General features: G+C 43.0%; 1 protein-coding gene and 1 long non-coding RNA gene across 4 annotated transcripts in view; one reads left to right on the forward strand and one right to left on the reverse strand.

Annotated features, from left to right (window-relative positions):
* LOC134351802 (sodium-coupled neutral amino acid symporter 1-like) overlaps positions 1 to 15,545 on the forward strand; it is a 99,959-nt gene that overhangs the window by 30,473 nt on the left and 53,941 nt on the right. For 2 of the 3 annotated variants that reach the window (XM_063058501.1, XM_063058502.1), the window contains exon 4: positions 427 to 542. In XM_063058501.1, the coding sequence (XP_062914571.1) occupies positions 427 to 542 (116 nt within the window). The remainder of the gene's footprint in view (positions 1 to 426; positions 543 to 15,545) is intronic. The other variant, XM_063058504.1, reaches the window with a different exon arrangement.
* The window catches only part of LOC134351804 (uncharacterized), a 42,350-nt gene that overhangs the window by 22,711 nt on the left and 4,094 nt on the right, over positions 1 to 15,545 (reverse strand). The gene's annotated exons all lie outside the window — the stretch shown is intronic.

The raw sequence follows: 15,545 nt of genomic DNA on the forward strand, positions 1-15,545 counted from the left end.
ATTTTGACAGGTATAGATAGGGTAAATGCAAGCAGGCTTTTTCCACTGAGGTCGGGTGAGACTAGAACTAGAGGTCATAGGTTAAGGGTGACAGATGAAAAGTTTAAAGGGAACATGAGGGGGAACTTCTTCCCTCAGTTGATGGTGAGAAGGTGGAACAAGCTGCCAGTGGAAGTGGTGGAAATGGGTTCAATTTCAACGTTCAAAAGACATTTGGATGGAAACCTGCTCCATGTTCAGGTCGATGGGGCCAGGCAGATTAATAGTTTGGCATGGATTAGTTGGGGTGATGGGCCTGTTTCTGAGCTGTATGACTCACTCACAAGCTTTGTACGCAAAATGACATAATTTAGCCAGACATAAAATAATTCCAACTACCTGTTATGCTTGATTGTCAAAGTAACATTATATCTCTGTTTTATTCAGCAGTCTGGATCTACCTCCATGAAAATGTCCGTCTTTAACCTGAGCAATGCCATCATGGGCAGTGGGCTCTTGGGCTTATCATATGCCATGGCCAACACAGGGATTATACCATTTATGTAAGTTTGGAAGGTGGATATGACAGTAATATTATGTTTCATTGCTTTCTACAGTGAGTGTCATCAAAATTGAAATCATCTTCAAATATAATACTGTATTTGGTAGTCTGGTGCGGGGAAGAGGTAATTGTTTCGAAGAAAGGATTTGCAAATTTACTAAATAAGATGCACTTGCCTTTCTTACCAGTAACTCAGTGTGCAAGTAAAACTCTAGGGAGTCCTGAATGAGATCTCCCAAGTCCCTTTGCACCTCTGATTTCCGAATTTTCTCCCAAGTTAGAAAATAGTCTACACTTTTATTCCTTCTAGCAAAGTGCATGACCATACACTTCCCTGCATGATATTCCATCTGCCACTTCTTTGCCCATTCTCCTAATGTGCCTCCACAACCTCTTCAGCTACCTCATTCAGTACCCTGGGGTGTAGTGCATCTAGTCCATGTGATTTATCTACCTTCAGACGTTTCAACTTCCCAAACATCTTCTCCTTAGTAATATCAACTAAACTCACTTCTGCCCTGACACTCTCAAATTATTGGCTATTGTCTTCCACAGTGAAGACTGATGTAAAATACTGAAGTTCTTCCACCATTTCTTTCTCTCTCATTACTACCTCTCCAGTGTCATTTTCCAACAGTCCAACATCCACTCTCACTTCTCTTTTACTCTTTGTATATCTAAAAAAAAACATATTGTATCCTCATTTATATTATTGTTAGCTTACCTTCATATTTCATCTTTTCTCACCTTATTGCTTTTTTAGTTGCCTTCTGTTGGTTTTTAACAGCTTCATGGTCCTCTAACTTCCCACAAATGTGTGCCATATTACATGCCTGTCTATTGTTTCTCTGCTGTCTTTGACTTCTCTTATATTTAAAGTGATACAATGGTTAACAGTCTCCTTCTATTGCACTTGAGTTTACTGAGGAAACATTGTGCAATGATAAGAACAATCAACACGTTGGTCAGCGCCTGTGGAGGGAGTAGCATGTTTCATATTTCAGATCAGAACAGGAAAAGAGAAAACATGACTGTGTTTAAAGTTGCAGAAGAGGAGTGAGGAGAGCTAAGCTGACAGGTAGATAAGCTGCTTAAAAGACCTCAGTCAGTAAATGAATGAGGATGGTTAGGGAAAGAAAACAGAACATGACAGATCTTCACTTAGTGGGCACTTCCTGTTCATGGCCTTCTGCTGTTGTAGCCCATCCACTTCACGGATTGATATGCTTTGTGTTCCCAGCACCTTCTCTGCTTCTCACTGTTGTAACACATGATGATTTGAGTTTTCATCCACAAAACTGCTGCTCACTGATTTTTTTTTTATTTTTGCATTATTTGCTATAAATTGTAGAGACTGTTATGGGTAAAAATCCCAGGAGATCAGCAGTTTCTAAGATACTCAAACCATCCTGTCTGGCACCAACAATCATTCCATGGACAAAGCCACTTAGATCACATTTCTTCCCCAATTTGATGTTTGGTCTGAATAACAACTGAACCTCTTGACCATGTCTGCATGATTTTATGCATTGAGTTGTTGCCATATGATTGGCTGATTAAATATTTGTATTAACAAGCTGGTGTACAGGTTACATAATAAAGTGGGCGCTGGGTTTATGAGCTGCAGAACACAGCAGTTTCTGAAAATCTGAAACAAAATGGAGTGTGAGAAATACCCAGCAGTCATTCAGCATCAATGGGTTGAGACAAACAAAGTTAATTTTTCAGGTGGACCGACCGCTTTACATCAGAAGAGTCATTGGACTCTGTTTCGAGCTCCATTGCTGCTGTCTGAGCTGCTTAGAATTTCCATTATTTCAGATTTCCAACATCTGCAACATTTTTAGTAATTCTATATACTTGTACATAGGAATATTGAACAGTTCTTACTGTGAGCAAACATTGTTTCTGTAAAGGGTAAAAAGGCATTTTTCTGTGAATTATGCAATACTCACAAGAAAGCTATGTATACATACACAAAGATACAACTTTGATGTATTATATAATGTACCACACAGTACATCAGCTATCTTGCTAAACCGAGGTAATTAAATACATTTTTAAAAATCAGATTATGCTGAATTGAAGATACACATTTTGATTTGCATGTTGAGTGATTCAATCAAAAATGATATTTGTAATTTATCTCGATTGTGATGGTTTCCTTCATAAAATGTTAATTGAATTTATAGACTGAATGCTCAAAAGAATCAAATGGAGATTAATGGACACTGAGTTAGATGAATGGCTCATTATGTAACGTTCAACTCAAGACCAGAAAATCCATTCAAGCTCTCAAATTTAGTAAAACGGAATTGAGAATGAAGTCAGTATTTGCCGTATGTGCAAACAATTATTGTTCAGTGTTCTTAACCAATAACTCAATATTTTTGTTTCAAGAATTATAGAACTCTAATTGAGAGTTTACTGTCTTTTCATTTCATGAATTGTTTAATCTGTTATTGAAACTAATCTCTTAAAGTCACTGCAGGGTTGTTGTTTTAACAGTGACAGGTAGAAGGACTATTTAACTATTTGGGCCTGAACAATCATTTGATTTTTAATCATCCATATCAGAGTGAGTATCCCACTATTTTGAAAAAAAAATAGAAACAGAGAAAACCCATAGCACAATACAGGCCCTTCAGCCCACAGAGTTGTACCGAATATGTCCCTACCTTAGAAGTTACTAGGCATACCTGTAGCCCTCTATTTTACTAAGCTCCATGTACCTATCTCTTGAAAGATCCTATCATATCCACCTCCACCACCGTTGCTGGCAGCCCATTCGACGCACTCACCGCTCTGAGTAAAAAACTTAACCCTGACCAATGTTCCTTCTAATTTTCAGTAGTCAGTGTACACAAAAATCTCATGTTGTGCAAATTTTTTTCCTGTGACAAAAGTATGTGTGCACTGAATGCACACATGGCACAGTTTATGTAGGTTTACAAAATATTTGACATAAAACTGCACAGAATAACAACAAAATAACATTCATATTTAAGTCACTCAGTTAGGTTTTCTCTCTCCTGTCTTTGGTATTTACCCATTCTTTGTAAACTTTATCTAGACTAATAGAACTTCCATCCAATTGATAGCTTTTGATTCTCATTAACATATCCAAATGACATTCACCTAAACGGTTTCTCAGCTTGTTTTTGAGTTGATTCATTAGGCTAAAACCTCGCTCACAGTCCGCACCAGCCGCAAGAAAGGTTCCCCCAATGTCCATCAACTGTGCAAGGTCACAAAACTGTTCATTTTTAAGTACAAATGCCACCATTTGAGCAAAGTTTGAAATCAGTTTGGATTTAATTTTTCCTTGCATGGAAAATTTGAAATCATTTAACTGTCTAACTATTACAGTATTTTCAGCTAGAAAATCATGATATTTTAGACATAAGGCATTAACTTGTTCATCTCCAAATGTTAAAGTCACAATCTGCAATTGCGGGGAAATCAAAAGCTGACCATTCTTGTACCTCATCTTCAGGAAACCTTTCTTCTAAATGAACACAAAGACTATTCATAAAAGTCAAGAGCGAACTTGTATCTACTGTGACGTTTTCTTCACGTTGTTGGCTTAGCAAAACTTTAACTTTGTCACTCCACGAAATATTGTCTCCCAGATACTGCTTTCTTATCTTGTTAATTTTGCCTCACGCAAAATGAAGTGAATCAATTGGTGACGTGCATTGTGGTATTTGAAAAACCAACTAACTAGTGAAGAAACATTTAGCTAAAAGATTATTTTCAATAAGTATAATTATTAATTACTACGTTATTTTAGATAATTAACCTTTTGTGCGCACATTAATTTCCTTTGTGCGCTGGTTGAAAAACGTGTGCACGCGCACAGTGAAGAGGGAACATAGGCCCTGATATCTCCTCTGTACCTACTCCCCAGCACCTTAAAATTGTGTCCTCTTGTGGCAACCATTTCAGCCCTGGGAAAGAGCCTCTGACTATCCACATGATCAATACCTCTCATCATCTTATGCACCTCTATCAGGTCACCTCTCGTCCTCCATCACTCCAAGGAGAAAAGGCCAAGTTCACTCAACCTATTCTCATAAGGCATGCTTCCCCAATCCAGGCAACATCCTCGTAAACCTCTGCACCCTTTCTATGGCTTCCACATCCTTCCTGTAGTGAGGTGACCAGAACTGAGCACAGTACTCAAAGTGGGGTCTGACCAGGGTCCTATACAGCTGCAACATTACCTCTCGGCTCCTAAATTCAATTCCACGATTGATGAAGGCCAATACACCGTATGCTTTCTTAACCACAGTGTCAACCTGCAGAGCTGCTTTGAGCGTCCTATGGACTCGGACCCCAAGATCCCTCTGATCCTCCACACTGCCAAGAGTCTTACCATTCATACTATATTCTGCCATCATATTTGACCTACCAAAATGAACCACTTCACACTTACCTGGGTTGAACTCCATCTGCCACTTCTCAGCCCAATTTTGCATCCTATCAATGTCCTACTGTAATTTCTGACAGCCCTCCACACTATCCAAAACACCTCCAACCTTTGTGTCATCACCAAACTTACTAACCCATCCCTCCACTTCCTCATCCAGGTCATTTATAAAAATCACAAAGAATATGGGTCCCAGAAGAGATCCCTGAGGCACTCCACTGGTGACCGCCCTCCATGCAGAATATGACCCGTCTACAGCCACTCTTTGCCTTCTGTGGGCAAGCCAGTTCAGGATCCACAAAGCAATGTCCCCTTGGATCCCATGTCTCCTTACTTTCTCAATAAGTCTTGCATGGGGTACCTTATCAAATGCCTTGCTGTAATCCATATACACTACATCTACTGCTCTTCCTTCATCAATGTGTTTAGTCACCTCCTCAAGAAATTCAATCAGGCTCGTAAGGCATGACTTGCCCTTGACAAAGCCAAAGCTGACTACTCCTAATCATATTATATCTCTCCAAATGTTCATAAATCCTGCCTCTCAGCATCTTCTCCAATAACTTACCAACCACTGAGGTAAGACTCACTGGTCTATAATTTCCTGGGCTATCACGACTCCCTTTCTTGAATAAAGGAACAACATCCGCAACCCTTCAATCCTCTGGAACCTCTCCTTAAAGATAAGATAACCTCTCCTTAAAAACTTAAAGATAACACCACTTTCCTTTTCATTATTAAATGATAGAATCAAAAACAAAATTTATTTCAATAATTTCTATTCATGATCAGTTTTGCCATTATAATGTTATACCAGAACCACTTTTACTCTCTCTCGAGAGGGAGGATAGGCAGTTGATAGAGAAGGGACGTGTTCGGACTGATGGTTTGAGATGCGTCTGTTTTAATGCAAGGAGTATTATGGACAAAACGGATGAGCTCAGAGCATGGATCAGTACTTGGAGTTATGATGTTGTGGACATTACAGAGACTTGGATGGCAAGAATGGTTACTTCGAGCGCCAGGCTTTCGATGTTTCAAAAGGGAGGGAGGCAAAAGAGGTGGGTGCGTGTTGCTGCTGATCAGAGATAGTGTCACGGCTACAGAAAAGGAGGAAGTCATGGAGGAATTGTCTACAGAGTCTCTGTGGGTGGAAGTTAGGAAAAGGAAGGGGTCAATAATTCCACTGAGTGTTTTTATAGACCAACCAACAGTAACAGGGACATCGAGGAGCAGATAGGGAGACAGATTATGGAAAGGTGTAATAACAACAGTGTTGTTGTGGGTGAGAGATTTTAATTTCCCGAATATCGATTGGCATCTCCCTGGAGTGAAGGGTTTAGATGGGGTGGAGTTTGGTAGGTGTGTTCAGGAAGGTTACCTGACACAATATGTAGATAAGCCTACAAGAGGAGAGGCTGTACTTGATCTGGTATTGGGAAATGAACCGGTTGAATTTTTTGAGGATGTGACTAAACACATTGATGAAGGAAGAGCAGTAGATATAATATATATAGATTTCAGCAAGGCATTTCATCAGGTACCCCTTGCAGGCTTATTCAGAAAGTAAGGAGGCATGGGATCCAAGGGGACATTGCTTTGTGGATCCAGAACTGGCTTGCTCACAAAAGGCAAAGAGTGGTTGTAGATGGGTCATATTCTGCATGGAGGTCAGTGGCCAGTGATGTGCCTCAGGGATCTGTTCTGGGACCCTTACTCTTCATGATTTTCATAAATGACCTGGATGAGGAAGTGGAGGGATGGGTTAGTAAGTTTGCTGATGACACAAAGGTTGGGGGTGTTGTGGATAGTGTGGAGAGCTGTCAGAGGTTACAGCAGGACATTGATAGGATGCAAAACTGGGCTGAGAAGTGGCAAATGGAGTTCAACCCAGATAAGTATGAGGTGGTTCATTTTGGTAGGTCAAATATGACGGCAGAATATAGTATTTGACTCTTGGCAGTGTGGAGGTTCAGAGGGATCTTGAGTTCCGAGTCCATAGGACGCTAAAGCTTCTGAGCAGGTTGACTCTGTGGTTAAGAAGGCATACGGTGCATTGGCCTTCATCAATCGTGGGATTGAGTTTGGGAGCCGAGAAGTAATGTTGCAGCTATATAGGACCCTGGTCAGACCCCACTTGGAGTACTGTGCTTAGTTTTGTTCGCCTCACTGCAGGAAGGACGTGGAAACCATAGAAAGGGTGCAGAGGAGATTTACAAGATGTTGTCTGGAGGATGAGAGGTGACCTGATAGAGGTGTATAAGATGATGAGAAGCATTGATTGTGTGGATAGTTAGGCTTTTTCCCAGTGCTGAGAAGGCTAGCATGTGAGGACACAGTTTTAAAGTGCTTGAAAGTACATACAGAGATGTCGGTGTAAGTTTTTTATGCAGAGAGTGGTGAGAACATGGAACGGGCTGCTGGCGATGGTGGTGGAGGTGGATAGAATAGGGTCTTTTAAGACACTCCTGGATAGGTACATGGAGCTTGAAAAAACAGAGGGCTATGGGTAACCCTCGGTAATTTCTAGGGTACGGACATGTTCGGCACAACTTTGTGGGCCAAAAGGTCTGTATTGTGCTGATGGTTTTTATGTTTTTATGTTTCTCATTAGCTCTTTGCCGGTATAATAACATAATTGTTAGGTTCCTGGATCATCATCCAGAAACATGAGTTTCAAATCCCAACACAGCAGCTGGGAAATTTAAGTTCAAATACTGATATAAATCTGCAATTTAAAATATACACTTTGTGGCCACTCAATTAGGTACACCTGTACCCCTGCTTGTTAATGATTTGGCAGCAACTCAGTGCCTAAAAGCATGCAGATGTGATCACAAGGCTCAGTTGTCATTCAGTCCAAACATAATAATGGAGAAGTGATGTGATCTAAGTGACTTTTATCATTGGTGGCAGATGGGGTGGTTTGAGTATCTCAAAAACTGCTGATCTTTTGGGATTTTCGTGCACAAAGTCCAGTGTGTGGCAGTTCTGTGGGTTAAAATGCCTTGTTAATGAGAGACATCAGAGGAGAATGGCCAGACTGGTTCAAGCTGACAGAAAGGCAACAGTCTCTCAGGTAACCTCACGTTACAGCAGTGGTGTGCAGAAGAGCATCTCTGAACACACAGCACGCTGGACCTTGAAGTGCATAGGCTACAGCAGCAGAAGATCACACCGGGTTCCATCCCTGTGGCCACTTTATCAGGAACATTCCTATTCTAAATTAGTGGCCACTGAGTGTTGTATAAGTAATAGACTTAACAAGAGCCTGAGGCCTTCCATTTCTTTTTGGTGGGCGGCAATCATCGTGAGCAGTTGTTCTTTGACTGAGGTGGCGTGAGATCTAAAAAAGAGCTGACAACCTTTCAAGAATTTTTGGCAGACTGTAACCATAGGATTTCTTAGGTACTTGGCAAAGGCCATAAAGAGAATTAAAGTTGAAGCGGAGCAACCATTGTTGGAGAGAACAGTGTTAGAGTGATCAGGCTTTGGCTCAACAGGCTTAGGTGAGAACAGGCAGAGGCTCTAAGTTTCTTTTTCCTTCTCTTTCTTTGTCTATTACTACATAGCTAGTGCACTGAGAGTGAATCCAGAGTTAGACGTATGTTCTTTGAGTGGTATTAATTCATTTATTAATTTATTGAGATACAGTGTGGAATAGGCCCTTTCAGACCTTCAAGCTCAGCAATCTCCAGATTTAATCCTAGCCTAATCATGGGACAATTTACATTGACCAATTAATCTCTAGACTGTGGGAGGAAACCAGAGCACTCAGAGGAAACCCCCAGGGTCACGGGGAGAACATACAAACTCAGAGGAAACCCACGCGGTCACGGAGAGAACATACAAACTCCTTAAAGGTGGCAATGGGAATTGAACCTGGGTTGTTGATACTGTAAAACATTGTGCTAACCACTGCGCTGCTGTTCCCAATGTGGGAACTTTAGGAGATCTCCCGTCTCCCTAATAACTACATCTGGACAAAGTGCACTGAGCTGCAGCTCTGTAAAGACCTTATTAAGGAGCAGGAGCTACATTTCGTACTGAGGGGGAATGAGAAGGTGATAGATAGGAGCTACAGGTAAGTAATCACCCATAAGTTGCAGGAGGCAGGTAGCTGTATGACTGTCAGGAGAGGGAAAGGAATCGGCAGCCAGTGCAGAGTACCCCTGTGGCTGTTCCCCTCAGTAATAAGTATACCACTTTGGATTCTGCTGGGGGGGGGAACCGACTATCAGAGGGAGGCTGCCACGACCAAGTATCTGACATTGAGCCTGGCTCTGTAGCTCAGGAAGGATTGGGGGGTGGAGAGGAGTGCAGTACTGATAGTTGGGGAAGTAGACAGGGGAATCTGTGAACATCCCGTCTCTCAATGCCAGACACCCAAATGGTATGCTCCCTCCCAGCTGACAGCGTCAGGGATGTCTTGGATCGGGTTCATACTGGTACTAATGACAGAGGTAGGAAAAGGGATAAGTTCCTGAAGAGAGAGTAGAGGGAGTTAGATAGAAAGTTGAAAAGCAGAACCTCCAGGGTAGTAGTCTCTGGTTTGCTGTCTGTGCCACATGCCAGTGAGGGTAAGAATAGGATGATTTGGCAGATGATTACATGGCTGAGGAATGGTACAGGGGAAGGGTGTCAGATTTCTGGATCATTAGCGTCTTTTGTGGGGAAGGTATGACCTGTACAACAAGAACAGGTTACTCCTGAACCCAAGGGGAACCAATATCCTTTTGGGCAGGTTTGCTAGAACTGTTGGGGATGGTTTAAACTAATTTGGCAGGAAGATGGGAATTGGAATGAGGATGGAGCAGTTGGTTTACAAGAAGACATAGTATGTAGCGAGACTGTAAGGAAAGATAGGCAGATGAAAGGACAAAATTGCAGTCAAGTGTAACAGGGGCCAATATCTAAAAGGGTGATGAATACAGGACTGGCAGTGTTATATTTGAATGCGTGCAGTATACAGACAAAGGTAGATGATCTTGTAGCACAGTTAGAAATTGGGAGGTATGATCTTGTGACCGAAAGGGATCATAGTTGAGGGCTTAACATCCAAGGATTCACCTTGTATTGAAAAGCCAGACATGTAAGCAGAGGGGGTGGCTTGGCTCTGTTGGTAAAAACAATTAAATCTAATCTTTAGAAGGAGATGACATAGAATTGGACGATGTAGAATCCTTGTGGATAGAGTTAAGAAACTGCAAGGGTAAAAAAACCTTGATGCGAGATATACACAGATGCCCGAACAGTAGCTGGGATTTGAGATGTAAATGACAATGGGAGATAGAAAAAGCACGTAAAAAGGGCAATGTTATGATAGTCATGTCGGATTTCAATACGCAGGTAGATTGGGAAAATCAGGTTGGTGCAGCATCCCAAGAGAGGTTAGAGTGCCTATGAGATGGATTTTTCGGGCAGCTTGTAGTTGAGCCCACTAGGGGCAAGAGAATTCTGGATTGGGAATTGTGCAATGAACAAGTTTTGATTAGTGAGCTTAAGGTAAAGAAACCCTTCAGGAACAGTGCTGTTTGAAAGGGAGAAGCTAAAGTCAGATGTTTCAGTATTACAGTGGATAAAGGGAATTACAGAGTCATGAGGGAGGAGATAGCAAAAATTAATTCAAGGCGTGGATGTCTCCAGATCGTGATCCGTGTTACCAACCTCAATGGCTCTAACAATCCAGAGTAGACTCTTAGCCCGGACTCCACCACTGTCAACACAGGTTCCAATGACCTTCCAAAGTGCTCATTGCACAACCTGCAACTCCGACTCTGGCCCTGACCTCCACGCCAGGTCTTCACGCGCTACCGCTGGAAACGCCGCCTCCCCTTCCCCCACCGCACCCCGCAATCCCATCTCTCTCAGATCCCACCATCAGTTCATGGATCCTCAGAGACTCCATGTTTCTCTCATCCCACCATCCATGAACACCACAAACCTTCCTTCCCCTCAGACACCACCAACCCCTTCCCCCTCCGATCTCAGCTCTCATCCATGCCAGGTTTTCACCATTCCCTCTGACCTTCTCCTCTCTGAGACAGAACATTCAGTAAGGGCCTCTCCTTTGTCAATCATTCCCTCCGACCTTCCCCTCTCTGAGACAGAACATTCAATAACGGCCTCTCCTTTGTCAACCATTCCCTCCGACCTTCCCCTCTCTGAGACAGAACGTTCAGTAAGGGCCTCTCCTTTGTCAACCATTCCCTCCAACCTTCCCCTCTCTGAGGCAGAATGTTCTGTCCTCAGGGCCTCATTTTTGTCCCCCTGTGCCCACACCTCAGTGAGTTCCGCGCTGGCCACGACACTGAGCTCTTTTCCGCCGCCACCGTCTCCGAGCCTATTTCTTTGGCAAGGACTCTCCATCCCTCACTGATGACCCCTTCTCCCATCTCCATCCCGTCTCCTCTTCCTGGACACCCCGCCCTGGTTTTCTGTCTGCTCTGGATCTTTTCATTGCCAATGCTGACGGGACATTAACCGTCTAGACTTCAGCACTCCTCTATCCTATTCCAACCTCATTCCTTCTGAATGCTCGGCTCTCCACTTCCTCTGCACTAATCGTAACTTCACCATCAAATCCGCAGATAAGGGAGATGCTGTAGTAGTCTGGTGAACTGACCTCTACCTTGCTGAGTCCCAGCACCAACTCTCAGACACCTCCTCTTACTTGCCCCTCAGACAGGACCCCACTAAGGAACACCAGGCCATCGTCTCCCACACCATCACTAACCATATTGACCCTCGGGATCTCCCATCCTCTGCCAGCAACCTCATAGCTACTGCACCCCGCACCTCCTGTTTCTACCTCCTACCCAAGATCCACAAACCTGCCTGTCCAGGTAGAACCACTGTTTCAGCTTGTTCCTGCCCTACTGAACTCAGATATGCAGACATTGACTCTGTTTTATCCCTCCTGGTCCAGTCCCTTCCTACCTACATCCAAGATACTTCACACACTCTGGATCTTTTCAATGATTTCAAGTTCCTTGTCCCCGATCATCTTATTGTTACTATGGATGCCCAGGCCCAATACACCTCCATTCCCCGCCAGGAAGGCCTCAAAGCTCTCCATTTCCAGACCCAACCAGTTCCCTTTCAGAACCACTCTCCTCCATCTAGCAGAACTTGTCCTTAAATAATTTCTTCTTTGGCTCCTCCCACTTCCTTCAAACAAAAGGTGTAGCCATGGGCACTCACTTGAGTCCCAGCTATGCCTGCCTTTTTGTCAGCTACGTGGAATATCAATGTTCCAAGCTTACACTGGTGGCCATCCCCACTTTTCCTACGCTACATTGATGACTGCATTGGTGCTGTTTCCTGCACCCATGCTGAACTCGTCAACTTCGTCCAATTTGCCTCCAACTTCCACCCTGCTCTCAAATTCACCTGGTCCATTTCTGACACCTCCCTTCCCTTACTCAATCTCTCTGTCTCTGTCTCTGGAGACAGCTTTTCTACTGAAGTCTATTATAAACCCAGGGACTCTCACCACTACCTAGACTATACCTCTTCCCACCCTTGTAAAAATTGTAAAAACACCATCCCCTTCTCTTTATTCCTTCGTCTTCGCTGCATCTGTTCTCAGGTTTTTCATTCCAGAATGAAGGAGATGCCCTCCTTCTTCAAAGAAAGGGGCTTCCCTTCCTCCACCTTCAATGCTGCCCTCAACTGAATCTCTTCTATTTCATGCACATCTGCTCTTAACCCATCCTCCCACCAGCCTACCAGGGATAGGGTTCCTCATGTCTTCACCTACCATCCCACCGGCCTCCATGTCCAAAACATAATTCTCCGCCACTTCCACCATCTCCAATGGGATCCCACCACCAAACACATCTTTCCTTCCCCCCAAACTTTCTGCTTTCGGCAGGGATTGCTCCCTTTGTGACTCCCTTGTCCATTCATCCCTTCCCACTGATCTCCCTCTGGGCACGTATCCTTGCAAGTGGAACAAATACTACACCTGCCCCTACACCTCCTCCCTTACTACCAATCAGGGCCTCAAACAGTCCTTCCAGGTGAGGCAACACTTCACCTGTGAGTTTGTTGGTGTCATATACTGCATCCGGTGCTCCTGTATATCAGTGAAACTGAATGTAGATTGGGAGACCACTTCGCTGAGCACCTACGCTCTATCCACCAGAAAAAGTGGGATCTCCACTTTTATTCCACTTCCCATTCCCATTCCCATTCCAATAATTCTATCCATGGCTTCCTCTACTGTTGTGATGAGGCCACACTCAGGTTGGAGAAACAATCTTATATTTGATCTGACTAGTCTCCAAACTGATGGCATGAACATCGATTTCTCGAACTTCCGGTAATGGCCCTACTTCCATCTCCTTCACCAGTCCCCATCTCCTTTTCCCTCTCTCACCATATCTCCTTGACTGCCCATCGCCTCCTCCTGATGCTTCTCCCCCATTTTCTTTGGCCTTCTGTCCTCTCCTATCAGACTCCCTCTTCTCCAGCCCTGTATCTCTTTCACCAATCAACTTCCCTCCTCCTTACTTCAGCCCTATCACCTATTACCTTGTGTTTCTCCCTCTCCCCCCCCCCAACTTATCATCTTGTGTTTCTCCCTACCTTCCCTCACATTTTAACTCTACCCTTCATCTTTTTCTTCTCGGGTCTCAGCCTGAAGTGCCAACTATACTAATTTCCTTAGAGGCTGCCTGGCCTGCTGAGTTCCTATAGCACTTTGTGTGTGTTGCTTGGATTTCCAGCATCTGCAGATTTTCTCTTGTTTGTAAGGGGACACTAGCAGATTTGACAGCAGTACAGCAATGGCTAGAATTTCTGGTAGCAATTTGGAAGGTGCAGATAGATGCATCCCAAAGATGAAGAAGTATTCTGAAGGGAGGCTGAAGCAACTGTGGCTGACAAGAAAAGGCAAAAACAATGTAAAAGTCAAAGAGAGGACATGTAATAGAGCAAAAATTAGTCAGATGTTAGAGGATTGGGAAGCTTTTAAAAGCCAAAAGAAGGCAGCTAAAGAGAGAAGAGATTAAACATGAAGGTAAGCTGGGCAATAATAAAAAAGCGAATACTACAAGTTTTTTCAGATATATAAAAAGAGAGGCGAGAATGGATGTCATACTGCTGGAAAATGACACCGGAGAGGTAATAATGCAGGACAAAGAAATGGCGGACAAACTTAATTAGTACTTTGCGTTAGTCTTTACTGTGGAAGATGCCATTATAATGCCACAAATGCAAGGGTGTCAGGAGGGAGAAGTGAGTGTAGTTACTATTTCAAACGAGAACGTGTTTGGTAAGCTGAAAAGTCTGAAGGTAGATAAATTACCTGGACCAGATGAATTACACCCTAGGTTTCTAAAACAGGTAACTGAAGAGGTTATGGAAGCATTGGTGACCAAATGTCAACCCACTCTTTAAGAAGGGAGGAAGGCAGAAGAACAAAAATTATAGGCCAGGTAGTCTAACCTCAGTGGTTGGAAAAATGATGGAGTCTATCATTAAGGATGAGGTCTTGAGGGACTTGGAAGCACATGAGAAAATGGGCCAGAGTGCTAAAGGGTCCAGAAGAGGTTCAAGAGAATGTCTGGAAATAAAAGGGTGACCATATGAGGAGCATTTGATGGCTGTGGGCCTGTATTTGCTGGAATTTAGAAGAATGAAGGGGGATCTTATTGAAACCTATGAAATATTGAAAGACCTAGATAGAATGGATATGGAGAAGATGATTCCTATAATGGAGGAGTCTAGGACCAGAGGGCACAGGCTCAGAATAGAAGAACGTCCCTTTAGTACAGAAATGTGGAAGAGTTTCTTTAACCTGTGGATGGTGAACCTCTGGAATTGATTGCCACAGACAGCTGTGGAGGCCAAGTTAGTGGATATATTTAAAGTGGAGGTTGATATGTTCTTGATTAGCCAGGATGTCAAAGGTTATTGGGAGAAGGCAGGAGAATGGGATTGAGAGGGATAATAAATCAGCTATGATGGAAAGGTATAGGAGACTTGATGGGCAGACTGGCCTAATTCTGCTCTAATTTCTTATGGTCTTATTGTCTAATAGTGACTGTGAAGCTGCTGCTCTATTGTAAAAGCAGATCTGGCTTTGCTAATGTCCTTCAGGGAAGAAAATCTGATATTATGGACTCATACTGTATTCATGAATGTATTAACAGTATTCATGTGTTCTTGTATTCGTGAGTGGTCAATAATATTGGCTTTGTTAGTGATTTTCAACAGTTTGTGAATGATTACATTAATGAATACATTAAAAACATTTTCTTCATGATTTAGTTATCATAAACCTATTTTAAATCTTAAGCAACACACTGCACCCCATCTGTGGAACTTCGTTGGGAGTTCAGTGAGATCCTCTCTCAATGCTCCCCCTCTGCGATCTCTGCTCCTTGCTGACTCTTTGACTGTGTGCTCACCCAACCTCACTTCTTGCTTCATAGCTTCTCCCCCACCTACTCAAAGTTCAAAACTTCAAAGTAAAATTTATTATCAGAGTACATATAACCCTGAGATTCTTTTTCTGTAGGCAAATAAATAGAACAATAAACGTAGAGAGGATCGAGGGACAGC

The sequence above is a fragment of the Mobula hypostoma genome, chromosome 9 (assembly GCF_963921235.1).
Source record: "Mobula hypostoma chromosome 9, sMobHyp1.1, whole genome shotgun sequence".
Taxonomy (NCBI): domain Eukaryota; kingdom Metazoa; phylum Chordata; class Chondrichthyes; order Myliobatiformes; family Myliobatidae; genus Mobula; species Mobula hypostoma.